Raw genomic sequence first — 27,441 nt, forward strand, 5'->3', positions numbered from 1 at the left:
TATTTGAATTTTTCTTTTGTCTTTGACAGCTTTGTATGACACTGTTTGTTTTGGCCTTGTGCTTTCTGTGTGCCATGTATAGCATTTAAATTCCAAATTTAACTGGAATTGATTGAATTGAGAAACACTTTATCAAACCCAAACAAAAAAGAAAAAGAAATGTTGCATAACGAATAAATTACTTTTTTGTCATGAGTTATGAGTAATCACAAAGCAGTCATAGTGTACAGTTATCTCTATGGGCAAGGATAATTTGAATTAAGATTATATTTCAATAAACATTGTTGACTTTTTCTATTAGTTCTCAGCTTATCTGTATATATGTTTAAATTTATGTGTAGTCAATGACATAATTTTCATTGAAAGGTAACTTGATGTAATAAAACCTTAACTAGACATCAAAATTGTACTTGCTTTCTCGAACAGCACAAAAAATGCATCAGTCAGAGGCAAAGAGTAAAAATGATCTCACAGGGAAGATCTGGGAACAAAATGTCTGTTGGCTGGCTGCTCTCCTCTGTCACGCATATTTTTGTGTGAACTATCAAGCTGTCAAAAAGGATTGCTCCCTCTGAAGATGAAAGACTGATGATCTGCATGGCTTGTCCTCTGGAAGCCTGGTCACATATGGTCAAAAAGGTCCCATGGGAAAAGAAGCTTCCACAATAATTTGATAGTGGTAGATTTATTGTATCCCAATGGTTACATTGTTTGGAAAACAACAACAACAACAAAAAAAAAAAAAACACACAATAGAGATACATAATTCATGATGATCTGAATAAAGCATTGATAATAAATACTTTTATCTGGTCATCTACTCTGGCAGGTAATTCAAACCTGTTTAAACCGCACATATTTCCAGTTTTGTTATACAGTGACGGGAATAAACAGATTTTAAGAGTTAAATGGATGAGCTTGGTTATACAGAGGCTGTTCTTGAAATAGATAAAGTCAAATAACTCTCCCCTAATGTTTTGGCATTTATCTTTTATACAGAGAAAGAGACAAGGTGACAAAAGTTCGAGTTCACATTGAAATGACTGTTTGCACACAACATCTTTTCACTCTCCTGTTTTCTCCACTCTTGGAGAAAAAAAAAACGTTTCCATGGTTACAGCTATTTAGAGAATAGTTTCTATAGCAACAGAATTATATACTTAACAAACATAGGGGAGTTGAAACAATTGGGTTCCCAGGATGGGGTCATGGGTGTGTCTGTGGCATATAACACAGAAAACACATACTGACATTTGATTGTTAAGAACTGTTAAAAAAAAGGTGAAATTGGGTGAGTTTTAAATTTACAAGATTTTTTTATATATCTTGAACAAAATAATTTCCTGTTTTCAAAGTGAAAATAATTTGATCATTTACGATTTGCATGAACTTCAACAACTTCACATTTGTTGCTGAGAGTCATGCTGAGATAACATGATACCGAGAAAACAGGAGAGTGTAGCAAATGGACTCGCGATATCGTGAGATCACGCGAGATCTCAAAACCAGCGGGAAAATCAATGGTGAAGTACGGAAGACGGCAGCACCACGCTCTCATTTTGACAAAGTAAGATAGGACGTGTTAAATGGAAATTATATCAGGTGCACAAAGTCACCATCAGTTTGTCCATGTCTTCCAGCGGTATTTGTTCACGGTTATTTGTTTGTAATATGTTTGATTATTTGTTTGTTTATTTGTTTAAGACAGTTTATGCAGTGATAGCTAACATTACTAATGTCGTTAGCTAACGTAACCATTATGGCCTGACATGACAGGGAAAAGCAGAAACTCTTCAGTTAAAGGTCTCGTGATTAACCTAACACATGCACGTAGTACGGAAGAGTATTAGGGCCAGGCATAAGAAAAAATATTTATATTTTGCCTGTCGAGAATAAAGTCGACATGTTGAGAATAAAGTCGAAATGTCGAAAATAAAGTAATTCGATGATGGGCCAGAGGAGTTGACTTTTTTCTTGAAAATTCGATTTTATTCTCGACATTCCGACTTTATTCTCGACATGTTGACTTTATTCTCAACATGTCGACTTTGTTCTCGACAGGCAAAATAATATTATTTTTTCTTATGCCTGGCCCTAATACTCTTCCGTAACATAGCCAGTTGGGCTGTACCCGAAAAAACTGTATCATACAACACACTACTTCTCATTTTATCATGAAGCAAATGTTTTCAATGGGTGAAAGGTCTGGACCGCAGATAGGCCAGTTAATCAAATTCAAAATGAGCTCATACTTTTCTTAAGATAGCACACGTTCTCATTTTAAACAGTTGGTCTGCTTTCTCTGTTTATTTGTAAATAAAATATGGGTTCATGAGAGTTGCAAATCCTTGCATTCTGTTTTTATTTACAATTCACAAATATTCCAGTTTCTTTTTTTATTGGGGTTTTATAACGTAGGCTATGGCATGATTAAATGAAATCACAAAGTAGTAAATATTTGTAAAATGATAAAGACTTATGTTTAAAAATGCAGACTATCCCAGAAGGATTAACATGCAGTTTACTGGTAGTTAAAAATGGTCTGACCATCACTGCTGGTTTGTTGAGATGTTTTTCCTGTTTCCTTTTCCTGATCTGCTTAGTGAGACTGATGCTGTGAAGCTTTGTGACTATTGAACTCAGAAGAGAATGCATCTTCAAAGGTCTTTGTGTGTCTTGTGAGTGAAAATCCCGAGAAACTGGTCAAGGATTACCTGGTATGTTAATTTACCTGTGTCTTCACCAAGGAGATGACCAAAGTCTCAGTGGATTGTTTTGTGCATTCCATTTCTGTGTTTTAGGGTTTTTGTAAACTGATATATGTATGCGTTTGGAGTCCTGTCGATCATATGAACACGAGTGAAAAATCATTCTTTATTATTTTTATTTATTTATTTCTTTTTATTTTTGTTACAGGATGTTGATAAAAGCACTACTTCCGCCATAGCGGAGACACTCTTTGGAATATGAAGCTTCTTTGACAAGAAACTGCAACAACAACGTTTTGATTGTTCCAGAATGCGTGGAAGTGATGGGTGAGTTGGGCAATGTAGCTTTTGCAGTAGCAGTGTTGCTTTGTCCTATCTATGCAGTAATCCTGAGATATATATATATATATATATATATATATATATATATATATATATATATATATATATATGTATTCTCTCACCCATAAGTGAATACTTTGTGTGTCACTAAGACAGCTGAATCATCATTAAGTTGGTTTGACCCAAGTACATTAAATTGGAATAACAGAATTGCATAATGTTGAAATAAGACAAAATAATCACGTGAAAATCCTTTCCATGAGTTTTTAATGTTCATTCATATACTTATTTTTTGAGTGAACAGTTCCATGTTTAAGTAAAAAAGAAAAAGAAGGAAAAATGCTTAAAACAAATAACAATAAACACCCACACGCTCTAAATGCCTGTAGTTACACATTCCCATGAGCATTTACAAAATGTATGCTGGCCGTTCTGAATTTTAGCTTACTTTAGATATACCAACAAATTAACAAACAAGCCGGTTGACTCAGTGTTAGGAAAGTAGCCTGCAGTGTTTGGTCTGCACAACAGCAGATCCCTGCCTAATGAATATGGATATTTACTATGGCAGAGTGAACAGAAAGTGAAGCTGTGGGCCTCTGTCCTCATGCTCTTTATGTTTTGGCCAGGACAGACACAAATGTAAATGTTTCAAACACAACATAAACACAGGCTACACAATATTATGTAGCGCATGGGTCCATCTCCGCAAATGCTATAAGGAGTGAACTATAACAGATGAAAGCGAAATAGAATTTGACTTACAGTGATTTGACTATCAGAAATATGATATAATATAAAGCCTCATAATAGAATATCTTAAGTGTATCTTATATTATTGTAAACCAGGACTGAAGTGTGAATGTGTTTGTGTCAGTGCTTCAGTTGGCTGGTAATGTTGCCAACTGCTGTGACTCAGCAAAACCACCATCCTGCCGACAAAGGCAAAATGGAGTGAGTTGAATTAAGATGGTGAGATTAATGCGCACAATAATATTGGCCTGTGGCAAAAAATGCATTACACATTTCTCTGCAGAGACAATGTGTGTGAGGGGTGAAGGTGCAAGAGAGTGAATAAAACGGGATGAGACAGGAGGTTGAAAATTATGCAGTCATGATTAAAACAAATTAGCCTGTTTTAGCTGGCGTACTGTTGGCTAAATCATCGATTGAAGCAATGGGTAATCTTTGGTTTGATAATGTCACATCACATGGAGGTCACATCTTTCTTTTCTTTTTCAGTTCTTGGGGCGACTTTTCATTTAAATTTATAATGTAATTTCTGCTTTTTTCTTCTTTTTTTTTATATGTAAGTCTAGACCATATGTTTATGAAAAAATATTGTTATTTTTTAACTTCTATGCAACTTAGTTGTCTCCACCCAGGGAATACAGAGGAATAAGACTCCACCTTTAGTTAAGAGGGAAAACCATATATGACATGTGGTACGTCTCAAATGGCAGGCCTTAATCGTTTGCTTAGAGCGTGGTGAATGACATCTAAAGAATAAAGCTAATCGGTTTTCAATCACCATTATCAGTATCCCCATCTGTAGTATATATCTCTCTATATGGGCAGCTGTGGCTCAGTGGTTAGAGTCGGAAGGTTGGCGGTTCGATTCCCACTCTCGCTTGGTGGAACTGATAGCTGGAGGGGTGTCAGTCCACCTCCTTGTCACGGCTGAGGTGCCGAGCAAGGCACCATACCAGGCACCATACCCCCATGCTCCCCGGGCGCTTTCATGGCTGCCCACCGCTCCACGTTGGCATCTGTCTCTGAGTGTGTTACCCTGTGCGTGTGTGTCAACAGGTGCCAACCTGGATGGGTTAAAAGCGGAGGACCAAATCTACCTTTGGGTATAAATAAAGTCACTTAACTTAATATATACATTTATATATATATTTGTGTGTGTGTATCTATATCAGAAGGAACATACATAATTACATTGATCAACACTTATTAGAATCAAAACTGACCAGAACTGTTGGAATACATGAACTACGATGCAGTGCGCACGGGACATGGATATTTCCTTGATCAATGTTTAAAAGGCTCTACCATCTTGCTCTTTAGGTTAGTTGAATCTACCAAGAACACTGATATAGATTACTGTGTTTTGATAATATCAGAGATTTTGGAAACCATTAAGAGTGATGTGAATGATAAGACACTTTTGTGTATGAAATGTTTTTGTTGCCAAGCACACTGCCTCAGTCATTCATTCCTATTTGCTGCACTTGCTGTATCCACAGGAGTCCTAAGCAAAAGGCGCCATCTCCTGGTTAAAATAATACAGCACGTTGGATCACATTGTTGCAAGCCAGTTAGAAAAGTTGTTTGAAGGAGTTGTATTATTTTATTTTTCTGAAATATTTACTTTTTTTTTTTTTTCAATGATTGTCTTTGCGTTTTAGAAATACTTAAACTGGAAATCAGTAGAAAAGAGAACCGAAAATATCTCCATTTATTTTTCCTGTGGTGCGCATTGTATCAAAAAGAAAACATTGAATGAACGAAGGATTTGTGCATGTAATATTGTGTGACGAGTGTAGCAGCAGGCACCAGTTTCACAGAAAAAAAATCCTAATAATGTTAATAATACTAATAAGACTTGAAAGGATAGGTGAGTTTAACAAAACCAATTATTAGACAAAAAAATGCAAGTTATTGTCAGATTATCATCACTGAAAGTGTGATTATAGCTCCTTCAAAAAGTGTTCAGACTCCCACACTTTACTCCTGTTGAGTCTATATAACTTTTGTAATTACCCGTCCTCAATATGATCATTGATTTAAGAACCTAAGAAGATTTTCCAGTTAAAATCTCTGAGTAATAGATGTCATCTGTTAGTTGAAGTCAGCCAATAGGTAAAAGGGATAAAAAAATAATTGGCTTGAAAATGATTTGGGGAGGGACAACTGCACTGTATTTGAGTCTAAAGAAGTAATGATTCTCAAGACTATATCACAAGAGTACCAGTTTAGATTTGGATCATCAGCTGTGTGAACATGCTACATGACCAAATTAACTTAAAACAGCTTTTCTATCAAGTTGCAATGTGACAGCCATGCAAGTTATTGTCTGAATCTTGATAATTTTTATTCTGATACTATATAGTTCCCTCCGAAAGTATTTGGACTCCTTCACATGCTACAGACTATTTTTTTTTATACAAAGATCTAATTTCAAATGAATGAAATTCCTATTTCTTCTTACCCTACCTGAATCTACCCTGAATAACCCATAATGACTAAGTAAAAGCACTATATTATGTCATAAGTAATTTCTGCTGCCGCCTTTAACTCAGGGGATCCTGATCAGTACAGGAAGGCCAGATATGACCTCTTGAGGGCCACCTGGACCTACAGGACCAGGGTGGAGTCCAGCTACCATGGCTCTGACCCCAGGCGCATGTGGAATGGACTACAAGCCATCACAGAGTACAAAGGGAGGGGCTGCAGTGAAACCCAGTCCTCTGCACTACAACCAGACGAGCTGAACGCCTTCTATGCTCGTTTTGAGAAGGCCAGTATCCCCCCAGGGGTCTTCAGTGATATCTTCAACCTGTGTAAACAGTGTGACAAGGCTAATCCTTTAAGGCTCACATTTACACCTAAAGAAAACTTGGAACCAAACATGTATGTGTGTAGACTGTGAGATTAAGCTGGAGCACATGGAGGCATACAGACACAGGGGGAACGTGCAAAAACCATAGTTGTTTATTCTATACATTCTCTCATTCCCACAGTTCTGACCACTCATTTGTGACTTTTTTTTCCTTTTAAATAAGAGCATGAAAGTGGGCCTACTCCAACAGTCGGGTAACATTGTGAAATACCTGGAGAATAGCAATGGCTTAATATGAGCGAGGAATTCATCTCTAGATTTGTAAAAGGAGCATTCCACATGCTCGTCTGGGTTTGTTTGCTGAAAAATGTCACAATTCTCAGGAATAAACACAACATTTTATATTTGTTTAACTTAATTCCAGAAATAAGTTAATATTTTACACTCAAGAGTTGAAATGTAAAATACATCACTGACATGGAATTGTCAGTGTCAGGTCCTCTCAGTCTTTAGGCCAGTTCAAATCCAGACTGAAAACATATCTCTTTTCCCTGGCCTTCCACTAGCTGAAATGGAGTTTACCTTGGCTTGCTACTTTTATTGTTATTTTATTACAAATTTTATTTTATCTGTGACACAGTTATCCTTATTGCTATTTTATTGATGACTTTCTTAATATGTGATACAGTTGCTATTGTGAAGCACTTTGGTCAGCTGAGGTTGTTTTAATGTGCTATATCAATACATTTTTAATTGAATTTGAATTGAATACTTAATCCTGTTTAAAAGTTAGATTTGACTGTCCAGTAGTTATGCTGAAATGATTGGAACAACCGCCCTCAGCTAATTTCAGCACATAAACTGACTTGGTAAGTCTTCACCATGGTAACCTATAGGAGAACAGAAATGGTAAGAGGGGGAATTTTGCCCTTCAGATGAACTTAGCTCACTTTGGAATTAAAAAGTTTCAATATACATTCAAAGCTTTGTTTGAGATTTGTTTTACAGATGTCAAAAACTATGTTAGTCAGACAACTTGGTAACATTTCTTCAACATTCCCCCAAGAAAGTTGACACAAAAAACTTTTTGTGTTTTTGCTTGTCATAAAGTAAAGCCAATCCAATAGGGCACAACATCTGCAGAGGGAATGGAGAATCAAAAATGTGTTGCATCTAAGAGGATAGGTGTGTTTACCTGTCTGCAATTGCTACTTTACAATCCATTAAGATTACATAACATTTTATTTTGTTTTGTTTGACCTCTTTTCCCACCAGTAGTTGAAGAGAAACTTGCACTTTGAACAGTCCATTCATACCTTTTGTATTGAAAACTGTGTTTAAGTGATGTGTTTAATACTCTAAATTAATGTCTTGATCTGGGGTTAGAGTTAATTTGCACCGTCCCCCATATATCATAACTGCAAAGTAATTTTTGAACAATCAAATTAAATCTGATGTTATATTTCTCTCCTCAGATTTCTGTAAATCTCGAGAGAAAAATCATTGTAGATCATATTGAGGAAGCTTTTCTACTTATTTTTTAGAGAAAGTTGGAATGTTTTTGTTTTATGTTTAAAGGAAGATAAAATGTCCATAAATTTATTCACAAGGAAAAAAACAGGAATTTGATTACCATAGATATTGGACAATAGAGCGCAACTGAATATAAGCCGCGCCCTCTAATTTTAAAAAGAAATCCATTTTGTACTTTCATAGGCCGCACCGGATTATAAGCCGCGGGTGTCCACATTGTAATATGAGATATTTACACAGAAAGATGTTACACGTGAGGATTATTAAACTTTTAATTAAATGCGTATCGTAGCATAAACAAATATACTGCAAATGCTTTTTTTTCCCTGAACAGTGCCTGTGAAAAAAAAAGAGTAGCTTATCCGGAAAAGTCTTTGATCGCCTCATATGCATTTCTTCTTGGGTTTTCCATGTTGAGGGTGAATACAAATGACCAATTTACAATACTTTAGTAGTGTAAGTGTGTTTGATTTATCGTACAATTTCATTGGACCACTGTGAACTATTCGTTCATTTTATTGGTCTAATGTTACGAGGCAAAATGTTTTTGGCGGCATGAAAAAATAGAAGATAAAAACATATATTAGCCGCACACAGCGGTTTATAGTCCGGAATTTACGGCAATTATAATTAAGAATTATGACAAGTACTGATGTGACACTGCCAAAGTATAACGTTTACCGCACTGAATTACAGATTTTTTTAACTGTCCGCAATTCAAATATTACTTCTTAATGGCCTGATTTGAGGGTTGTTGATGATGAAAAAGAGTAGCTGAGATAATGTTTGCTGTGGTTTTAGCTAAACTGCTGAGTTATGACATTTACCATTAAGGGGAGAAAGATGTAGAGTGGTTGTTGTTGTTAGACAAAGGTTAAGGTTGGGATATGGATGTATTATTTTAAAATGGGATATAAGGGAAATGTTTGACCCTAGAAGTACACTGAAGCATACAAATGTACTCTGGTTTTCAAGTTTTGCACAGGCTGAGAAATTTGTGTGGGAACTGAACAAGGCATTACCATGAAAAAGCTGCTGACCAGAAGATGAGTAGCTGAAAGGCAGAACATCAGTCCAAAAAGTTGATGTAAATTCAGTTACAGGATTCAGTACCAAGCATACCAAAAGTAAACTGGTCTTAGTAGAGACCGTCAAGAGAGTAGTGACTACAGAGTAAATAAAGCAGAAAAAAAAGCATTGAACTTTTGTCACTTACCTTCTGTAACATTACATACAGAATGATCATAATAAGAACATGCTCAGACTCATACATTTGTTATATCCTCTGATATTTCACAACTTAAATGAAAAATACAAACATTTGCCCCAAACAGGCAATTTAGAGTTCCTAAACTTTTAGGTATCTTAGTTTGAAAAGTTCCTTTAAACAGCAGATGTAGTAGGGTTTATTTAGTAGGGTTATTGTGTTGGTCTATAGGGACCAGATTTTGATAAGGAAGAAGAATATGTGGAATGATTGGCAAGTATTTATAGAATTTCCTCATGAATTTTTATATTTCTCTTTGAAAACAACCCATCATGAGAGCATTATTTTTTTTGGTCAGTTAAAATGAGGATTTGTTTTGTGCTTATGAAGTTTAGGTGTGGCCTTGTGGACTATGACTTTTCCTGTATTGATGAATGCATTTTATATATGGATTTAATTTTATTAGATTGCCTGTGCTTCATTTTTTTATTTAGGAAATTTTAAAAGGGGATTAAAATAAAATGTTGATATAAAAGCAAATAACTCTTTACTTATAAAGAGTGATATTGTTGACTGGAAAGACAAAGAAGGAATACACAAAAGTGTTCTGTGACGATGAAACCTTAAAAACTAAGTTTTACAGTTCTGTGAGCTTGTTCAGACTCTATTAGTGTTTTGATTTTTTTTTATATTACTTATCTATTTCAGTGTGGTTTTGACGGGATTTTATCTCAGGAGAAACTACACTTGGGTGTTTGAAGAGGCCCATCTTCAGGTCCTATTGTCTCTGTCCATGGTCCTGAAAACACAGGCACCACATTTATTAAATAATATTCATAGTTTGGAGATCCATGGTTTATATAACCTTCTGATCGTCTGAATGTAGATTAGGAGGAGGCAAGTTTAGACTTGAGAATACTATGGTTGTAAGTAATAAAACGTGACCCATGGTGTCGCTGTGGACCAGTACAAAGGTGGAACAGACATCTCCACCCACTGTTACTGCGTGAATGTTAGGTGTATTTTTCTCAGTAGAATACATTCATTGCCCGAATTTAATCGCTTTTGCTGCTGCTGGGATTTTTGCTCTTATACAGATTAAAGATTTTTGTCCTGGAACCTAATTTGGACCAACCGTGGAAATAATTTATTTTCCGACGATGGGAGACAAAGGATTTTCAGCGCTTCGTCCGATCCTCTGCTTTGCTTCCATTATTGTTACACTAAACCTAGTTAAAGGAGATCTGAGTTATTCTTTTCACGAGGAGCTGAAACGAGATTCTGTCACTGGAAATATAGCCAAGGACCTCGGGCTTGATTTGAGGACGTTATCTTCCAGGAAAGCTCGACTCGATTATGAGGGAACTCGAAAGCGCTACTGTGGCATTAACATGAATACCGGGGATTTAATTACATCGGAGAGAATGGACAGAGAAAGTCTTTGTGGCAAGAAACCCTCGTGTATCATGACAGTAGATCTGGTGTTAGAAAATCCTTTAGAGCTTCACCGTGTTAGTCTTCATATCCAGGATGTGAACGACAACTCACCAAAATTCAAAAAGAATTTGATTGAAATGGAAATAAGTGAATCAGCAGACAAGGGCACCCGCTTCTCGATCGAGGAGGCCCATGACGCAGATATAGGTCAAAATGCTGTTCAAAGATACATTCTACAGAAGAATGATAATTTTATTCTCGCAGTTGACAACAATAAAGTTGAGCTGGTGATAGAGAATAAACTTGATCGAGAAAAGCAAAAAGGGATGGATCTAATTCTCACAGCTTTGGATGGTGGGTCTCCTCAGAGATCAGGTACCGTAGTCATTCACGTCACTGTGCTGGATGCTAATGATAACGCCCCAGTGTTTAGTCAGGACGTTTATAAAGCCAGTCTGCCAGAAAACTCTCCTCCAGATACAATAGTGATTAAAGTTGGTGCTACTGATGCAGATGAAGGAGTGAATGGAGATGTGACATATGATTTTGGTCATCTTTCTGACGAAGATGTAAATGTATTTTATATTGATCCCAAAACAGGGGAAATTCGAGTAACTGGTAAGATTGACTTTGAAGAAATGGGCTCTTTCGAAATGAGAGTGGAAGCTAAAGATGGCTTAGGTCTAACTTCTTACACCAAAGTGTTAATCGATATTATTGATATGAATGATAACGCTCCAATGATCTATTTAAAATCTCTGTCTAACCCCATACCTGAGAATGCGTCACCTGGTACAGAGGTGGGCATCATTAACGTGCAGGACAGAGACTCTGATAGAAACGGACAGGTCCGCTGCTCCATTCAGCAAAACGTCCCTTTTAAGTTGGTTCCTTCTATTAAAAACTATTATTCTCTGGTGACCACAGGACAGCTGGACCGTGAACTAGTGCCTGATTACAACATTACAATCACTGCCACTGATGAGGGCTCTCCACCTCTGTCCTCCTCTAAAACTGTTCAGTTATTTGTAGCTGACATCAACGACAACCCACCTGTGTTTGAGGAACAGTCCTACAGCGCATATGTGAGTGAAAATAACAAACCTGGCTCGACTTTATGTTCCGTTATTGCTCGAGACCCCGACTGGAGACAAAACGGTACAGTGATTTATTCTCTGTTACCTGGTGAGGTGAACGGTGCCCCGGTGTCCTCCTATCTGTCTGTTAACGGAGACACGGGGGTGATCCACGCTGTGAGGTCGTTTGATTATGAACAGTTCAGGAGTTTTAAAGTCCACGTGATGGCCAGAGACAATGGTTCTCCTCCTCTCAGCAGCAACGTGAGCGTCAGTGTGTTCATATCAGATGTGAATGACAACTCTCCTCAGATACTGTACCCCGCCCCGGAGGGCAGCTCTTTCATGACCGAGCTGGTCCCCAAAGCTGCACACGGAGGCTCTCTGGTGTCCAAAGTGATCGCGGTGGACGCGGACTCCGGACAGAACTCCTGGCTGTCCTATCATATTGTCAAATCCACTGATCCGGGACTTTTCAGTATTGGTCTCCACAGCGGAGAGATCAGGACACAGCGGGACATTTCCGAATCTGACAGCATGAAACAGAACCTTATTGTGGCAGTGAAAGATAACGGACAGCCCTCTCTGTCTGCCACCTGTGCCATGTATTTACTTATTTCTGATAACTTGGCTGAGGTGCCAGAACTGAAGGATATTTCTTATGATGAGAAGAACTCTAAACTGACTTCTTACCTGATCATCGCGCTGGTGTCTGTGTCCACCTTCTTTCTGACCTTCATCATCATCATCCTGGGTGTGAGGTTTTGTCGTAGGAGAAAGCCCAGACTGATGTTTGATGGAGCAGTTGCCATCCCCAGCGCTTATCTCCCTCCTAATTACGCAGATGTTGACGGCACAGGAACTTTACGCAGCACTTACAATTATGACGCCTACCTGACAACAGGATCCAGAACCAGTGACTTTAAGTTTGTATCATCTTACAATGACAACACGCTGCCTGCTGACCAGACTCTGAAGAAAAGTCCAACAGACTTTGATGAAGTATTTGGAGATTTGGAAGCATCTGAAGAGGTAGGAAAACATTCTTTCTGCCGGTTTTTCCATCTTGTTTTTTTTCGTTTCTCCATTTACTTCACAATATAAATGTTTTTTTCCTTTTTGAAATCAAATATTTACTTTGTGAATTCAACTTGTTTTTAATTTATCATGAACTATTCTTCACTGAATATTTTACAAAGATAACAGTTCTCCTTTATGTTCGACATTACCTTTTCTTTTCCATTTCTGGAGATCACATCCTTTTTTAAACTTTCTTGTCAATGTGACTTTGTCAGGAGCCCTGTTTCATAAGCAGGTAAAAATTATTTGCTTATTAGATCTTTGTTGAATCTAATAATAAACTTTTTTCTTTTTTATCTGCGTGAGACCATGGATCATATACAACAAAAACACTTGTTAAAATTCATAGCAAAATGTAACATCACGTGTCTTCTACCTCAAAGTCTTGTTGAATTCTGAAGGGATCTGCCCTTGGTGCTGAAAAAGTCCTGCACATAAACGCACGTTCTATTGGAGAAGTCCTTTTATCCTCCCTTTGCCGTTACGTTTTCAGATTTAACATTATCTCAGCATTTCACGATTCTTTTTGTTCGTTCATGTATAAGTGTAATGATAAAAGAGTATTAAGCACCAATTCATCTTTTGAATTGTTGTATTTGAGCTGACTGTCTCAGAACACTGTGGTCTCTTACAGCTTGATGTTAAATTGTGTTCTTGCATATATGGTGTATTTTACAAAAACATTTGGTAACCTTTTGGATTGTCGTGTTTTAATTGTTTTTAAATATAGATAAAACATTTTTTTTAACTTACTTGTAAATATGACTTTTATTTATTTAAGTATATTTCATCATACAAGTGTGTGAACATAAAAGTCGACTCTAGATGTCGCTATTGGCTGATAGAAAATTATATTTTACCACTCCACCCACCATTGCTTCGAATATGTCAGTTGTATTACCCAGAGAACAAGTGTAATTCATGCATGATATTGGGTTCCTTCTCAGTATTAACCGTCGGATCACTTAACTGTTTTTTAGTGTTTCTTTGCACTGGACAGCATCGAATACAGTTAGGTTCCTTTTTTGGACATGATGGGAAACAAAGGATTTTCAGCCCTTGGTCTAGTTCTCTTCGTTGCTTTGTTTGCTGGAGCGATAGGCCCCGTTTGTGGGGATCTGAGTTATTCTCTTCTGGAAGAGATTAAAGTGGACTCTGTTATTGGAAATATAGCCAAGGATCTTGATGTTGATCTGAGGACCTTATCTTCAAGGCAAGCCCGTGTTGATGTTCAGGGTACTCGAAAAAGGTATTGTAACATAAAGCTGAATACCGGGGATTTAATTACATCGGAGAGAATCGACAGAGAAAGCCTTTGTGGCAAGAAACCCTCGTGTGTTTTGAAAGTTGATTTGGTACTGGAAAATCCTTTAGAGCTTCATCGTGTTAGTCTTCATATTCAAGATGTGAACGATAACTCGCCTCAGTTTAATGATAATTTCATAAGAATGGAAATAAGCGAGTCAGCAGAAAGGGGTAATCGCTTCTCGATTGACGAGGCCCATGACGCAGATATAGGTCAAAATACAGTCCAAAGATACATTCTACAAAAGAATGATAATTTTATTCTCGTGGCTGAAAACAATAAAGTTGAACTGGTTTTGGAGAATAAACTTGATCGAGAAAAGCAAAAAGAGATGGATCTACTTCTCACAGCTTTGGATGGTGGGTCTCCTCAGAGATCAGGTACCGTAGTCATCCACGTCACTGTGCTGGATGCTAATGATAATGCCCCAGTGTTTAGTCAGGACGTTTATAAAGCCAGTCTGCCAGAAAACTCTCCTCCAGATACAATAGTGATTAAAGTTAGTGCTACTGATGCAGATGAAGGAGTGAATGGAGATGTAACATATCAGTTTGGTCACGTATCTGATGATGATGTAAATAATTTCGCTATTGATTCCAAATCAGGAGACGTTAAAGTAACTGGTGTGATTGATTATGAAGAAATTAATTCGTTTGAAATGAGAGTGAAAGCCAAAGATGGTTTAGGACTAACCTCTTACACCAAAGTGTTAATAGATATTATTGATATGAATGATAACGCTCCAGTGATCTATTTAAAATCTCTGTCTAACCCCATACCTGAGAATGCGTCACCTGGTACAGAGGTGGGCATCATTAACGTGCAGGACAGAGACTCTGATAGAAACGGACAGGTCCGCTGCTCTATTCAGCAAAACGTTCCTTTTAAGTTGGTTATTTCCATTAAAAACTATTATTCTCTGGTGACCACAGGACAGTTGGACCGTGAACTAGTGTATGATTACAACATTACAATCACTGCCACTGATGAGGGCTCTCCACCTCTGTCCTCCTCTAAAACTGTTCAGTTATCTGTAGCTGACATCAATGACAACCCACCTGTGTTTGAGGAACAGTCCTACAGCGCATATGTCAGTGAAAATAACAAACCTGGCTCCACTTTATGTTCCGTTACTGCTCGAGACCCCGACTGGAGACAAAACGGTACAGTGATTTATTCTCTGTTACCTGGTGAGGTGAACGGTGCCCCGGTGTCCTCCTATCTGTCTGTTAACGGAGACACGGGGGTGATCCACGCTGTGAGGTCGTTTGATTATGAACAGTTCAGGAGTTTTAAAGTCCACGTGATGGCCAGAGACAACGGTTCTCCTCCTCTCAGCAGCAACGTGAGCGTCAGTGTGTTCATATCGGACGTGAATGACAACTCTCCTCAGATACTGTACCCCGCCCCGGAGGGCAGCTCCTTCATGACCGAGCTGGTCCCCAAAGCTGCACACGGAGGCTCTCTGGTGTCCAAAGTGATCGCGGTAGACGCGGACTCCGGACAGAACGCCTGGCTGTCCTATCATATAGTCAAATCCACTGATCCGGGACTTTTCAGTATTGGTCTCCACAGCGGAGAGATCAGGACACAGCGGGACATTTCCGAATCTGACAGCATGAAACAGAACCTTATTGTGGCAGTGAAAGATAACGGACAGCCCTCTCTGTCTGCCACCTGTGCCATGTATTTACTTATTTCTGATAACTTGGCTGAAGTGCCAGAACTGAAGGATATTTCTTATGATGAGAAGAACTCCAAACTGACCTCTTACCTGATCATCGCGCTGGTGTCTGTGTCCACCTTCTTTCTGACCTTCATCATCATCATCGTCGGTGTGAGGTTTTGTCGCAGGAGAAAGCCCAGACTGTTGTTTGATGGAGCAGTTGCCATTCCCAGCGCTTATCTCCCTCCTAATTACGCAGATGTTGACGGCACAGGAACTTTACGCAGCACTTACAATTATGACGCCTACCTGACAACAGGATCCAGAACCAGTGACTTTAAGTTTGTATCATCTTACAATGACAACACGCTGCCTGCTGACCAGACTCTGAAGAAAAGTCCAACAGACTTTGGTGATCCCTTTGAAGATTTGGAAGCATCTGAAGAGGTAGGAAAAGTTCAACACATCTCACGACACACGTTTGTCTTTTCAGCAAGATTTTTTTTTTAACTCTGTGTGACCGGAATGTATTGATTTTTCCAGTTCTAAAGGGTTTTGGTGGACTGTTTTGAAAAGGTGTTCTGACAGTCTCTCGTGTCGTCTTCACAATCGAGTTATTTATATATAGCTACCATTTTGCCTATATTTTATGGTACTATTTGACCTTGAAACGTTTAAAATCAGTGACAGTAAGTTAGCTGCTTTCGAGATTTAGCTATAGGGACCTTTTAATGAACTAAAAGTTTGTTCTGAATAGATACTTACTAAGTTTTACTATGTCTGTCTCAAAAATGCTGCCAGTCCTTAGGAAGTGGAAAACACCTCTACTGATTAATTGAAAAATAAGCTTATGGGTCTGCTCATTTAACATCAATGATATTGCAGTCTTCCCTATCGTGAAACTGTCTTTGCGTGTATGGGCAACGGTAACGATGGTCATTTTATCAAAGCTTTCAGCAATGCTTCATGTCATGGTATCTGTCCTTGGTTCTGAAACACCACAGGGGTTCAGGAGCAACTCCAGACGTTTTAGTTTTATTTCGCGTGAAATGTAGGTTTTAATAATTACAGTGAATGTATATGTTATGAAAGATATTGACTCTTGTGCTTCACTCTTACTGTTAATGCGTTGTTCTCATGTAAAACATTAAAACACAGTTTGATATATTGTGGTATGAAAATTGTAATAGTTGTATTTCTTTCTAAGGTTTTCTCACGCTTTCCAAAGCACAGACAGTGCACAGTTTTTGTGATAGTCATTCAATTTCGTAACCATGACAGCTGGAAGAGGGCTAAAACAAACTTAACATATCTTGTTAAGTCGAAACATGAAAAAGTACATTTGATTTAGCTCAAAGGTTCAAGGGTGATAATCGCGTATACATTTCACAAAAAGTCGATCAAAGGGATCTTATCACGTGCTATTTAGGTAAAAATAAATAAATAAAAATAAACCTATGAAGAGTGGATGTTGTCCTCGTGTCTTTTGGGATTTCCTTCGGAATCAAAATTCTATTAATACAAGTGTGAAAATTAAAAGTGACTCACGGTGTCGCTAGTGACCAGCAGAACCATAGTACTCGCCTCTCCACCCACTGCTTTATAGTCAGCAGTAGCTTCATTTGAGATGAGCTTAGATTTCACATCATTTAAGACCGTGAACATTAACGGTGTTTGACTGATGTCTACATTTGGAGATATTTCATTTTTCCCTTCAAGGCACTAAAGTTACTGTGATCCGAGGACGTTTATCAAACCAGATGGGAGACAAAGGATTTTCAGCGCTCTGTCCGATCCTCTGCTTTGGTTTCCTTGTTGTTACAATTCATCTTGTGAAAGGAGATCTGAGTTATTCTTTTCCAGAGGAGCTGAAACGAGATTCTGTTGTTGGAAATATAGCCAAGGATATCGGGCTTGATTTGAGGACGTTATCTTCCCGGAAAGCTCGTCTCGATTATGAGGGAACTCGGAAACGCTACTGTGGCATTAACATGAATACCGGGGATTTAATTACATCGGAGAGAATCGACAGAGAAACCCTTTGTGGCAAGAAACCCTCGTGTGTTGTGAAAGTAGATCTGGTGTTAGAAAATCCTTTAGAGCTTCATCGTTTTAGTCTTCATATCCAGGATGTGAATGACAACTCGCCGAAATTCATAGAAAATTTGATTGAAATGGAAATAAGCGAATCAGCAGTCAAGGGCACCCGCTTCTCGATCATGGAGGCCCGTGATGCAGATATAGGTCAAAATGCTGTTCAAAGATACATGTTACAAAAGAACGACAATTTTATTCTTGTTTTTGAGAGCAGCAAGGTTGAACTGGTTCTGGAGAATACACTTGATCGAGAAAAGCAAAAAGAGATGGATCTACTTCTCACAGCTTTGGATGGTGGGTCTCCTCAGAGATCAGGTACCGTAGTCATCCACGTCACTGTGCTGGATGCTAATGATAACGCTCCAGTGTTTAGTCAGGACGTTTATAAAGCCAGTCTGCCCGAAAACTCTCCTCCAGATACAATAGTGATTAAAGTTAGTGCTACTGATGCAGATGAAGGAGTGAATGGAGATGTAACATATCAGTTTGGTCACGTATCTGATGACGATGTAAATGTTTTCGCTATTGATCCGAAAACAGGGGAAATCCGAGTAATTAGTGTGATTGATTATGAAGAAATTAGTTCGTTTGAAATGAGAGTACAAGCTAAAGATGGTTTAGGACTAGCTTCTTATGCCAATGTGTTTATTGATGTCACGGATCTGAATGATAATGCTCCAATGATCAATTTAAAATCTCTGTCCAACCCCATACCTGAGAACGTGTCACCTGGTGCAGAGGTGGGCATCATTAATGTGCAAGACATAGACTCTGATATTAACGGACAGGTCCGCTGCTCCATTCAGCAAAACGCCCCTTTTCAGTTGATTCCTTCTATTAAAAACTATTATTCTCTGGTGACCACAGGACAGCTGGACCGTGAACTAGTGTCTGATTACAACATTACAATCACTGCCACTGATGAGGGCTCTCCACCTCTGTCCTCCTCTAAAACTGTTCAGTTATCTGTAGCTGACATCAACGACAACCCACCTGTGTTTGAGGAACAGTCCTACAGCGCATATGTGAGTGAAAATAACAAACCTGGCTCCACTTTATGTTCCGTTACTGCTCGAGACCCCGACTGGAGACAAAACGGTACAGTGATTTATTCTCTTTTACCTGGTGAGGTGAACGGTGCCCCGGTGTCCTCCTATCTGTCTGTTAACGGAGACACGGGGGTGATCCACGCTGTGAGGTCGTTTGATTATGAACATTTCAGGAGTTTTAAAGTCCACGTGATGGCCAGAGACAATGGTTCTCCTCCTCTCAGCAGCAACGTGAGCGTCAGTGTGTTCATATCGGATGTGAATGACAACTCTCCTCAGATACTGTACCCCGCCCCGGAGGGCAGCTCCTTCATGACCGAGCTGGTCCCCAAAGCTGCACACGGAGGCTCTCTGGTGTCCAAAGTGATCGCGGTGGACGCGGACTCCGGACAGAACGCCTGGCTGTCCTATCATATAGTCAAATCCACTGATCCGGGACTTTTCAGTATTGGTCTCCACAGCGGAGAGATCAGGACACAGCGGGACATTTCTGAATCTGACAGCATGAAACAGAACCTTATTGTGGCAGTGAAAGATAACGGACAGCCCTCTCTGTCTGCCACCTGTGCCATGTATTTACTTATTTCTGATAACTTGGCTGAAGTGCCAGAACTGAAGGATATTTCTTACGATGAGAAGAACTCCAAACTGACCTCTTACCTGATCATCGCGCTGGTGTCTGTGTCCACCTTCTTTCTGACCTTCATCATCATCATCCTGGGTGTGAGGTTTTGTCGCAGGAGAAAGCCCAGACTGTTGTTTGATGGAGCAGTTGCCATCCCCAGCGCTTATCTCCCTCCTAATTACGCAGATGTTGACGGCACAGGAACTTTACGCAGCACTTATAATTATGACGCCTACCTGACAACAGGATCCAGAACCAGTGACTTTAAGTTTGTATCTTCATACAACGATAACACGCTGCCTGCTGACCAGACTCTGAAGAAAAGTCCAACAGACTTTGCTGATCCCTTTGAAGATTTGGAAGCATCTGAAGAGGTAGGAAAAGTTCAACACACCTCACAGTAAACGTTTGGCTTTTCAGCCATATTTTTTTTCAATTCTCTCTGTGACCGGAATGTATTGATTGATTTCTACTGTTCCAAATGGTTTTGGTGTACTCTTTGTTTCATGTGTTCTCACAAATGCATGCTCATTTCGTCTTCATAATTAAGCTAGTTTCTTATAGCTGCCAGTTTTCATGTATTTTATGTTACTATTTGACATTCAAACATTTTAAAATCATTGACAGCGAGTGAGCTACTTTTGAGAGTTCCTTTAAGGAACTAAAAGTTAGTTCTGAATAGATTCTTACGAAGATTCACTACGTCTGTTTTAACACTATTTACAGTCCTTAGGGAGGGGAAAACACCTCCACTGATCAATTGAAAAATAAGCTTATTTTCCTTAGTTTGCCTGAGAGTATGGGTTTGATGATTTAACGTCAATGATATAATATTCTTCCCGATCGTGAAACTGTCTTGGCGTGTCTGGGCAACGGTAACGATGGTCATTTTATCAAAGCTTTCAGCAATGCCTCGTGTCTTGGTATGTGTCCGTGGTTCTGAAACACCAGGGGTTCAGGAGCAACTCTAGATCTTTTAGGTTTTTTAGCGATTCAATGTCAGTTTTAATTATTACAATGAATGTATATGTTATGAAAGATATTGATTTTTGTGCTTCATCCTTAATCTTAATACGTTGTCCTGATGGAAAAAACATTAAAACGCAGTTTGACATAGTATTGTATGAAAATTGTAAATAGTTGTAGTTCTTTCTAATGTTTTCTGTCGCTTTCCAAGGTATTCACAGTGTACAGTTTTTGTTATAGTCATCACATTTCATAATCATTGGCGGCTGGAAAAGGGCTAGAACAAACGTAACATATCGTGTTAAGTCGAAACATAAAAAAGTACATTTGATTTAGCGCAAAGGTTAAAGGGTGATCATCGCGTATACATTTCATAGAGTCGATCACAGGGATTTTATCACGTCCTATTTAGTTAAAAAAATAAAAGAAACCTATAAAGTGTAGATGTTATCCTCATGTCTTTTGGGATTTTTCTCGGAAACAAAAGTCTATAAATTCAAGTGTGAAAATTAAAAGTGACTCACGGTGTCGCTAGTGACCAGCAGAACCATAGTACTCGCCTCTCCACCCACTGCTTTATAGTCAGCAGCAGCTTCGTTAGAGATGAGCTTAGATTTCACATCATTTAAGACCGTGAACATTAAAGGTGTTTGACTGATGTCTACATTTGGAGACATTTAATTTTCTCTTCAAGGCACTAAAGTTACTGTGATCCGAGAACGTTTATCAAACCAGATGGGAGACAAAGGATTTTCAGCGCTCCGTCCGATCCTCTGCTTTGGTTTCCTTGTTGTTACAATTCATCTCGTGAAAGGAGATCTGAGTTATTCTTTTCCAGAGGAGCTGAAACGAGATTCTGTTATTGGAAATATAGCAAAGGATCTCGGGCTTGATTTGAGGACCTTATCTTCACGGAAAACCCGTCTCGATTATGAGGGAACTCGGAAACACTACTGTGTTATTAACATGAATACCGGGGATTTAATTACATCGGAGAGAATCGACAGAGAAAGCCTTTGTGGCAAGAAACCCTCGTGTGTCATGACAGTAGATCTGGTGTTAGAAAATCCTTTAGAGCTTCATCGTGTCAGTCTTCATATCCAGGATGTGAACGACAACTCACCAAAATTCAGAGAAGATTTAATTGAAATGGAAATAAGAGAATCAGCAGACAAGGGTACCCGCTTCTCGATCATGGAGGCCCATGACGCAGACATAGGTCCAAATGCTGTTCAAAGATACATGTTACAAAAGAACGACAATTTTGTTCTTGTTTTTGACAGCAGCAAGGTTGAATTGGTTCTGGAGAATACACTTGATCGAGAAAAGCAAAAAGAGATGGATCTACTTCTCACAGCTTTGGATGGTGGGTCTCCTCAGAGATCAGGTACCGTAGTCATTCATGTCACTGTGCTGGATGCTAATGATAACGCTCCAGTGTTTAGTCAGAACGTTTATAAAGCCAGTCTGCCAGAAAACTCTCCTCCAGATACAATAGTGATTAAAGTTAGTGCTACTGATGCAGATGAAGGAGTGAATGGAGATGTGACATATGACTTTGGTCATGTTTCTGACGATGATGTAAATGTTTTCGCTATTGATCCGAAAACAGGTGGAATTCGAGTAATTGGTGTGATTGATTATGAAGAAATTAGTTCGTTTGAAATGAGAGTACAAGCTAAAGATGGTTTAGGACTTGCTTCTTATGCCAAGGTGTTTATTGATGTCACGGATATGAATGATAATGCTCCAATGATCTATTTAAAATCTCTGTCTAACCCCATACCTGAGAACGCGTCACCTGGTACAGAGGTGGGCATCATTAATGTGCAGGACAGAGACTCTGAGAATAATCGACAGGTCCGCTGCTCTATTCAGCAAAATGTTCCTTTTAAATTGATTCCATCGATCAAAAACTATTATTCTCTGGTGACCACGGGACAGCTGGACCGTGAACTAGTGTCTGATTACAACATTACAATCACTGCCACTGATGAGGGCTCTCCACCTCTGTCCTCCTCTAAAACTGTTCAGTTATCTGTAGCTGACATCAATGACAACCCACCTGTGTTTGAGGAACAGTCCTACAGCGCATATGTGAGTGAAAATAACAAACCTGGCTCCACTTTATGTTCTGTTACTGCTAGAGACCCCGACTGGAGACAAAATGGTACAGTGATTTATTCTCTGTTACCTGGGGAGGTGAACGGTGCCCCGGTGTCCTCCTATCTGTCTGTTAACGGAGACACGGGGGTGATCCACGCTGTGAGGTCATTTGATTATGAACAGTTCAGGAGTTTTAAAGTCCACGTGATGGCCAGAGACAACGGTTCTCCTCCTCTCAGCAGCAACGTGAGCGTCAGTGTGTTCATATCGGATGTGAATGACAACTCTCCTCAGATACTGTACCCCGCCCCGGAGGGCAGCTCCTTCATGACCGAGCTGGTCCCCAAAGCTGCACACGGAGGCTCTCTGGTGTCCAAAGTGATCGCGGTGGACGCGGACTCCGGACAGAACGCCTGGCTGTCCTATCATATAGTCAAATCCACTGATCCGGGACTTTTCAGTATTGGTCTCCACAGCGGAGAGCTCAGGACACAGCGGGACATTTCCGAATCTGACAGCATGAAACAGAACCTTATTGTGGCAGTGAAAGATAACGGACAGCCCTCTCTGTCTGCCACCTGTGCCATGTATTTACTTATTTCTGATAACTTGGCTGAGGTGCCAGAACTGAAGGATATTTCTTATGATGAGAAGAACTCCAAACTGACCTCTTACCTGATCATTGCGCTTGTGTCTGTGTCCACCTTCTTTCTGACCTTCATCATCATCATCCTGGGTGTGAGGTTTTGTCGCAGGAGAAAGCCCAGACTGATGTTTGATGGAGCAGTTGCCATCCCCAGCGCTTATCTCCCTCCTAATTACGCAGATGTTGACGGCACAGGAACTTTACGCAGCACTTACAATTATGACGCCTACCTGACAACAGGATCCAGAACCAGTGACTTTAAGTTTGTATCATCTTACAATGACAACACGCTGCCTGCTGACCAGACTCTGAAGAAAAGTCCGACAGAGTTTGATGAAGTTTTTGGAGTCTCTGATGAATATCCAGAGGTAGGAACTTTTAAGATTAAATTTTGCTCTTCTTGTACACCCATGTCAATATTACAAATAAGAAATTGCAACAAAATATAAAAAAATACTTTTTTCTACAAGTTTTGCTGCTCTATTTTGCAGAGCAATGGTTTTAGACATAGCTGTATGTCAAGGGGCCTTGAATATTGTATGTGATAATATAGTCCTCTTAAGGTATGAGCATTTAAGCTGGTTTTCTTAACAAAAATAAAGGCACGATAACAGTGATTAAGGTGATTCAAGTTATAATCTAATCAACCAAATAACGTTAACGTATCAAACATCTAATTAGACAATTTCTGATTGAATATAAGACTATGCCTTTGCTCATCATAAAGCGACTGATGCATCTGATGCCATTAAAAACAACATTGGGACTAAATTTGACTTATTTCACTATTTTAGATAGCTAAAGAGTAAGCTTTGCTAACTATAGAGGATAAGTCCAAGAGTTGTACAATCACTTTTGCTGTTTTTCTTAATGCAAAATATATGACAGTTTTCACATGAACTAACGCGGTACTGTTTAAACACCCTGACATGATTTTGATATGGGATCCATGTCTTTATTCAATCTATGGTTTGCACTTTTAGATATTTTACATACAACCTGAAAAATAAATAAATAACGAACAACAGTCTTTAGTTGATCGAGCCAACTAGCTCCTCCTAAGTTTATTTTTTTCTCTAACCTGTACCTATCCAGATGAGGCGTATGCTTGTGCTGAATAAAATGTTTTCAGGTAGACTGATAGTGTGCAGTCCATTTGTTTCTGACATCAGTTTGAGATAATTCCTTTCCATGGAGATGTTTTATGTGCATAAAAGTAAGTCCTCATTGTTATGGTAATTTACAATATTTACCAAATTATTCCAGTCACACATGATTTTGTTGAGCTTTTCAATTTTTACACAGAGTAAAGCTTTGAATTCCTGTCATGTTGTGATACAGCATTTCTTAGTAATTTTCTTTCTTTTTTTAAATTTAAGCCCTGGCATGTGGGTTGTACTTTTTACACCTTACTAATGCAATTGCACCAATTTCTTTCTGAAATACATTTGTCTAAAATACTCACTTCTCAATGTTTCTGGCCTTTCAAGTTGTATGCTGGAGTTACATGTATCTACAGGGAGTTTTTTTTAGTTGTTGTTTTTTCTTGTAATATTGCCAGATTAAAAGTGGCTGAGCTTGGCTGAAAGGTATTTGTTTTCTACGAAGAGGAGCTCTGCTCAAGTCAGCTTTATTTGTGTAGCACTTTCCAAACACAAATCCATCTCAAATGCTTTACAGAGCAAAAGCAAACATAGAAATAAATCAATATAGAAAAAATTAAAGTATTAAAGATTTATTAAAAACCTCAAGAAATACCACTAGAATAATAAAATACACAGCAGTGTAGCCTGGAAGTTAGAAATGATGCTGGCTTTTTGTTCAACTGATTGGCACTTTTTTCCAAATAAATACCGTATCTATTCGTCTTTCTGGACCCAAATATTTATGTTAAATTCACAGACTTAAATACTTCTGGTTATTTCATTTTGCACGCTGATCACTTTCAATATACACTCAAACGAAGCATGAAAACAGTAGCATTGTATACAGGATAAGGTTGATTTGTCAAGTGCACAAATGACACTCAACTCCAAGTGTCGCTGTTCACCAGCAGAGGAAACACACCCACCCTTTACTCGTGCTTTGTTACCATAGACTATATCTTCCCCTGATCAGACTATGCACTCGGATGGGCTTTTACTTATTTTTTGCTGAATAACTAACGTCATCTTGACCGCACCTTTTTGGAACGGACATATTTGACAGCATTCAGCAGTTTTGGATTGTCTGTTTTTGTTTTTAATTGTCTCAGTATGGAACACAATAGACGTTCGATGGCTGGACTGCTGTACAGCTTTGCTTTCTTTCTTGAGTTGGTTCACCTTGGCTATGGCGATTTAAGCTATTCCATTCCTGAGGAAATGAAACCGGGATCTGTCATTGGAAATATAGCGAGAGACCTCGGACTGAGTGTTGGGAAATTGTCTGCTCGAAAGGCCCGCATTGACAGCGAACTGAACCGTAAGCGATACTGTGACATAAAGATTAACACGGGAGATTTAATTGTTGCTGAGAGGATTGACAGAGAGGCGCTTTGTGGCGAGAAGGCCTCTTGTCTTATCAAATCTGAAATGATCTTGGAGGCCCCACTTGAGTTACATCGCATTGTACTACAAATACAAGATATTAATGATAATCCACCAGTTTTTGCTAAAGATGAAATCAAAATAGAAATAAATGAGTTGGCTGTAAAAGGATCCCGATTCCGTTTATTAGAGGCGCACGACCAAGACATTGGGCAAAACGCTGTGCAAAGCTATGAGTTGCAAATGAACAGTTATTTAGAGCTGAGAACTCAATCAAAAAAAGATGGGGGTATGTTTGCAGAACTTGTGTTGGTCAAGGAATTGGACCGCGAGGAAGAGCAGGAACTTAGATTACTTGTAAGTGCACAAGATGGAGCTATCCCTAAAAGAACCGGTACTGCTACTGTGCATGTGACGGTGCTGGATGCTAATGATAACTCTCCAGTTTTTAATCAGGCCGTGTATGAGGCTGTTATTCCTGAAAATTCTCCTGTAGATACTGTAGTGATTAAAGTGACTGCCAGTGATGCAGATGAGGGTTTAAATGGTGACGTAACTTATGAGTTAAGTCGTATTTCAGAAGGTGGCAGAAGAGTATTTGCTTTAAATCATGCCACAGGAGAAATAAAAGTTATAGGACCTTTAGACTTTGAAGAAGAGTCAGTTTACGAGATGCGTGTGGATGCCAAAGATGGATATGGTCTCAGTTCAGACTCAAAAGTAATAATTGAGTTATCTGATGTTAATGATAACCCACCTGGAATTAGCATGAAATCAATTAATAACGCCATACCTGAGAATGTCTCACCTGGTACAGAGGTGGGCATCATTAACGTGCAGGACAGAGACTTTGAGACAAACGGACAGATACGCTGCTCCATCCAACAGGGCGTTCCTTTTAAGTTGGTTCCTTCTATTAAAAACTATTATTCTCTGGTGACCACAGGACAACTGGACCGTGAACTAGTGTCTGATTACAACATTACAATCACTGCCACTGATGAGGGCTCTCCACCTCTGTCCTCCTCTAAAACTGTTCAGTTATCTGTAGCTGACATCAACGACAACCCACCTGTGTTTGAGGAACAGTCCTACAGCGCATATGTGAGTGAAAATAACAAACCTGGCTCCACTTTATGTTCCGTTACTGCTCGAGACCCCGACTGGAGACAAAACGGTACAGTGATTTATTCTCTGTTACCTGGTGAGGTGAACGGTGCCCCGGTGTCCTCCTATCTGTCTGTTAACGGAGACACGGGGGTGATCCACGCTGTGAGGTCGTTTGATTATGAACAGTTCAGGAGTTTTAAAGTCCACGTGATGGCCAGAGACAATGGTTCTCCTCCTCTCAGCAGCAACGTGAGCGTCAGTGTGTTCATATCGGATGTGAATGACAACTCTCCTCAGATACTGTACCCCGCCCCGGAGGGCAGCTCCTTCATGACCGAGCTAGTCCCCAAAGCTGCACACGGTGGCTCTCTGGTGTCCAAAGTGATCGCGG

At 39.2% G+C, this 27,441-nt stretch overlaps 2 protein-coding genes across 5 annotated transcripts in view; both read left to right on the forward strand.

Annotated features, from left to right (window-relative positions):
• The first annotated feature begins 10,487 nt into the window (after positions 1-10,487).
• The window catches only part of LOC142397750 (protocadherin gamma-C5-like), a 260,382-nt gene continuing 243,428 nt past the window's right edge, over positions 10,488-27,441 (forward strand). For 2 of the 4 annotated variants that reach the window (XM_075481402.1, XM_075481421.1), the window contains exon 1: positions 17,635-20,068. In XM_075481402.1, the coding sequence (XP_075337517.1) occupies positions 17,684-20,068 (2,385 nt within the window). In that variant the 5' untranslated portion in view covers positions 17,635-17,683. Of the gene's footprint in view, positions 12,904-17,634; positions 20,069-21,395; positions 23,781-27,441 lie in introns of those variants that run through there. The other 2 variants (XM_075481403.1, XM_075481404.1) reach the window with 2 other exon arrangements.
• Positions 13,868-16,472, forward strand: LOC142398103 (protocadherin gamma-A12-like). The gene is made up of 2 exons (XM_075482084.1): positions 13,868-16,370; positions 16,467-16,472. The coding sequence occupies exons 1-2, from the start codon at positions 13,983-13,985 to the stop codon at positions 16,470-16,472; spliced, it is 2,394 nt and encodes a 797-aa protein (XP_075338199.1). The 5' UTR covers positions 13,868-13,982.

The sequence above is a fragment of the Odontesthes bonariensis genome, chromosome 13 (assembly GCF_027942865.1).
Source record: "Odontesthes bonariensis isolate fOdoBon6 chromosome 13, fOdoBon6.hap1, whole genome shotgun sequence".
Lineage (NCBI taxonomy): Eukaryota > Metazoa > Chordata > Actinopteri > Atheriniformes > Atherinopsidae > Odontesthes > Odontesthes bonariensis.

Coding starts and splice junctions, on each gene's coding strand:
- LOC142398103 (XM_075482084.1), top strand. CDS start 13,983: ATGATGGGAAACAAAGGATTTTCAGCCCTTGGTCTAGTTCTCTTCGTT.